The sequence below is a fragment of the Gossypium raimondii genome, chromosome 13, assembly GCF_025698545.1.
Source record: "Gossypium raimondii isolate GPD5lz chromosome 13, ASM2569854v1, whole genome shotgun sequence".
Taxonomy (NCBI): Eukaryota; Viridiplantae; Streptophyta; class Magnoliopsida; order Malvales; family Malvaceae; genus Gossypium; species Gossypium raimondii.
The window spans coordinates 38,907,586-38,911,594 of NC_068577.1; the positions used below are offsets into that span (position 1 = coordinate 38,907,586).

Genomic DNA, 4,009 nt, shown 5'->3' on the forward strand with positions numbered 1-4,009 from the left:
TAAGATTAGAAACTTCGTGCCTAATTACGTTTCGATTATGCAAATTATAAAAGAGTAAAAAGGGAAAGTTGTAATTAGGAGATAAATTTCAATTATGAAGTAATAAAGGAGATAAAGCCAAGGGCAGGTGATTATGAAAAGGACTGTGGCTTTAGTGGGACTCATCTCTGGATGTCTGTCTCAAAACTATATACATTAACCCAAAGAGAAAGAGACAGACACACTAAAACAACACAAATATTTGTGCTATATAACTTGATAAAGACAGCTTCTAAATCTCACACTTGGCACAAATATAGCCATGCCAAATGGCAAAGGGCGGCGCACCAAACTCAGACAAGAGGAGCTGGATTGTGGGAAGGAATATTCAATCATTACATAGTAATATTAATAATAATAAACACCACCCTCAACTAGCTATTGGTGTAGTAATAAAGATTGGTTTTATAATGTCTTGTAAGAAAGAAGATAAAAATGGAGAGAAGAGGGCAGTCGTTGTTGCTATAGTGCGGAAAATCTTAGGACATAAAATTGCGGTGGGAAGAGGGGGGTGGGGTGGCGTGAAAATTTGGTGTCACGCCGTCCAAATGAACCTTTCTTATCATTCATTCATTCACTCTATCTCTCTATCTGCCACCCCATGCGCAATCAATACCCTTCTTCCCTCTTAACTATATATATATTTATATCCTCTCTCTTTTCTTTACATTCCATCCCAAAACATTCACCCGGCCTTTCCTTCTCTACTCTCATCTTCTTTATACCTTTCTCTCTTTCCAACACTACACTGCCTTGTCATTTCTCTCATTTCCATCTTCAATCAAAGAACAAGCCAAGGTTCACAATATTTTCATCTTGTGAGTATATATATATACACGTTTGGTCTAAATCTAATATATGTCTTCCAAAAGCTTTGTTATTACTTTGTTCAATATATAGGAACTCCCCTCTGCAATCTGCAGTTCTTTATTGTTGCTGCATTTATTGCTGTATAGTTGTAGGGGTTTCATGCATATATATATTGGATTTGTCTTAGTTTTGTTTGGTGTCTAAATCATGCACATGCATCCAGTAGCATCAATGGGGTAACTAGATGTAAATAGAAGAGTATAGTTTTGATTAATTAATGAGTTAATGTAGGTAAATAAGATGGAGATAGATGGAGGTTTGATAACCCACTGCCATGTAGAATTAGAGCTAGAGGAGGGGTATTATATTGTAGGGAGAATGAGATAGTTGGTGGGTGTGAAAACATATTATCCACTAACACCACCCCGGAGTGCACTGCACTCAAAGAAACACCATGCTTGTTTGTGCCAGCAAAGTCAAGCTTTTCGGCAAAATTTTTATGCTTAATATTTTGTTTGCCTGCCTAAGCTCATGCAACTCGACCAAACATAAAAAGTAACACTAGCCTTAGGATAAAACCATTTCTTTTTTCTTTCTTTTGGTGGGTTCCATATATACATATGTAGCCTCACATTTTCTTTTTTTTTATAATATTAAAAAATAAAAAATAAAAGCATGCAGGGGCCAACCAGCTTTGGGTCCCATAAAGTTGCATCATAATCATCATTGATCGCGCACTATATAATCAAAAAAAGCTACTCTTGCAAACTTAAGAGTTGAGGAAGGAGGTTTGTATATAGATTATGAAAGTAACATATATAGGCAAAACATGTGCGTTTACTTCCATACCATTATCCTTTGTAAAAGCATTGGCAATTCATTCCCTCCAAGAGCCATGTCTTTCTTCCAACTTGCCTTGCATTTTAGGCTTACGCCAAAACTAACTTCAACCCTGTGTTTATTGGGAAAGGAATATATATATTCACATTATTAGGTGTTTAATATAAATACAGCTAAATAACAAAAACAGCATTGTTATAAATCCTTTGGAAGCTTTCACTCATATATTCATGTTTTCCAGGGGTAGATCCATGATGGAATTGGAATCATGTGTGCCACCAGGCTTTAGATTTCATCCCACTGAAGAAGAACTTGTAGGATATTATCTCAGAAGAAAGATTAACTCACTCAAAATTGATCTAGATGTTATTATCGAGATTGATCTATACAAGATGGAGCCATGGGATATCCAAGGTACGTAATTTTCTTTTTCTAACTCTAACCATGCATCTTGGAAGCTTTTATTACACTTTCATTAATTGGTGGCACAAACCTATTGGTCCTATCATAGCTAGGGTTTGAAATTTTGGAAAGAAAGTTGTTTTTAGTGCCACTTTTCTCTTAGTCATAAACTAATCAATATCACCATGCTATGGCCGAGTTCAAAGGGATATTTTCAAAGCGTTCACACACTAATGTTCCAACCAAGAAATTAGATGTAAAAATACCAAAAAAATAACAACCTAGGGTAGCATGAAAAAACTGGTTTATTAATGGTGTGGAGTTTGGTGTTTGGCAGCAAGATGTAATGTAGGGAATGAAGAGCAAAGCGAGTGGTACTTCTTCAGTTATAAAGATAGGAAGTATCCAACAGGGACAAGGACAAACAGAGCCACTGCAGCTGGGTTTTGGAAGGCAACAGGGAGGGATAAATCTGTGCTTTCAAAGAACAATATTATAGGGATGAGAAAGACCCTGGTTTTCTACAAGGGTCGTGCACCTAATGGTAGGAAAACTGATTGGATCATGCATGAGTATCGCCTCCAGACTTCTGAACATGGACCGCCTCAGGCAAGCCCTTCTATCTCTATACACTTTATCAACACATCTTATTTCCAATACATGTTTATAATCATACTCATAGCTAGCTGAAAAGTCTGCCAAGTTTCATCATGTTGTTCCCTTTGATAGATATATATAAGTTTTATTGCAAATTGCAGGAAGAAGGATGGGTGGTGTGCCGGGCATTTAGAAAGCCATGTCCTAATCAAAGGCAAGGCTTTGAAGCATGGAGCCATGGTTACTATATGAGAGATAACAGCCAAGTTAGGCCTCCCGTTTCCCTTTCAGATATAGCAACTACATCTCATCTTCATCTTCGCAGGAATCAAGGATCAAGTTTTTATGAATCCTATGGTTCGGAGCAAGAGCTTGTTTCCAACAGTCACAATTTTTTGGATAGCCAACAAGTGATTGAGCTTCCACAACTGGATAGCCCCATTACTGTTTCACCAAGTTTAGCAGAAAAAGAAGTTTTTCATTGTGATGAAGAAAAGAGCAACGAGAGTAGTCAAATACATATAATCGACTGGAAGAACTTTGACAACTTGTTTAACTCTCAGCTCACTGATACAACATCTTATCCATATCAAACTGCGGCACTAATACCCCAAAATGATGAACTAGAGGCCCAACAACACCATCTCCTAGGTTGCTTCCCCGGATCATAGGTGAAGCCCACAGTTATTTTACAATTGACTTATGCAAGAATGCTGATTCAGACAGCTAAAAATCTTGTTGTCTGAAATTAATATATATTGGAGCTAAGTTTGAAAATCCATGATCAGATTTATTAATATGATTGCATTGCTAAAAGTAGAGTACATGTAGTAGAAAAAAGCATGGTTTTGTTATGATAAAGAGAGACTTCCTGCATGCTTTAGGGTGTATGAAGAAAGTTTCACTTCACTTATTATTATTATTATTATTTGTCATGTCTACGAAACAGTATATTGCGCATGCATTAGTGCATATATACCTATGTAATAATGTTGGGTTTTTTTTCATAACGTGACTCTTTTCTAAATCCCTCTATAATAAAACTTCCCTATATTCTCGAGTGTATAAGAATTCATCAGAGGAGAAGATTTCTTTTTATCTAGGTTATACGTATTTGATGTTTGATTTATATTGCTGAGTGGGAATCAGTGGCTGGAAGAAGAATTGGAGAAAAATAGGTCCACTTCTTTTATTGATTTAGTTCTAAAATCTTGAAAACAAATACATGGGGTCGTGTTGAAAGCATCACGAGATCTCAGCCCTATCTGAGTTTTTATTGAATCTTCAACAGTTTTGCAGTTTACTATTTACATGAGACTAT

At 36.3% G+C, this 4,009-nt stretch overlaps 1 protein-coding gene across 3 annotated transcripts; it reads left to right on the top strand.

Annotated features, from left to right (window-relative positions):
- Window positions 1-561: 561 nt before the first annotated feature.
- LOC105781137 (NAC domain-containing protein 30) lies at window positions 562-3,623 on the top strand. 3 transcript variants are annotated; one of them, XM_012605705.2, is made up of 4 exons: window positions 562-857; window positions 1,931-2,103; window positions 2,429-2,700; window positions 2,850-3,623. In XM_012605705.2, exons 2-4 carry the CDS (start codon window positions 1,941-1,943, stop codon window positions 3,357-3,359), a joined length of 945 nt encoding a protein of 314 aa, XP_012461159.1. In that variant the 5' UTR covers window positions 562-857; window positions 1,931-1,940; the 3' UTR covers window positions 3,360-3,623. The 3 variants fall into 3 exon arrangements, with proteins under 3 accessions (XP_012461159.1, XP_012461160.1, XP_052482243.1); XM_012605706.2 differs by lacking the exon at window positions 562-857 and adding an exon at window positions 1,658-1,843; XM_052626283.1 differs by lacking the exon at window positions 562-857 and having other exon boundaries at window positions 1,920-2,103.
- The last annotated feature ends 386 nt before the right edge of the window (window positions 3,624-4,009 follow it).

Coding starts and splice junctions, on each gene's coding strand:
- LOC105781137 (XM_052626283.1), top strand. CDS start 1,920: ATGTTTTCCAGGGGTAGATCCATGATGGAATTGGAATCATGTGTGCCA. Junction 2,104..2,428: donor GGAGCCATGGGATATCCAAG/GTACGTAATTTT, acceptor GGTGTTTGGCAG/CAAGATGTAATGTAGGGAAT. Junction 2,701..2,849: donor CTGAACATGGACCGCCTCAG/GCAAGCCCTTCT, acceptor TGCAAATTGCAG/GAAGAAGGATGGGTGGTGTG.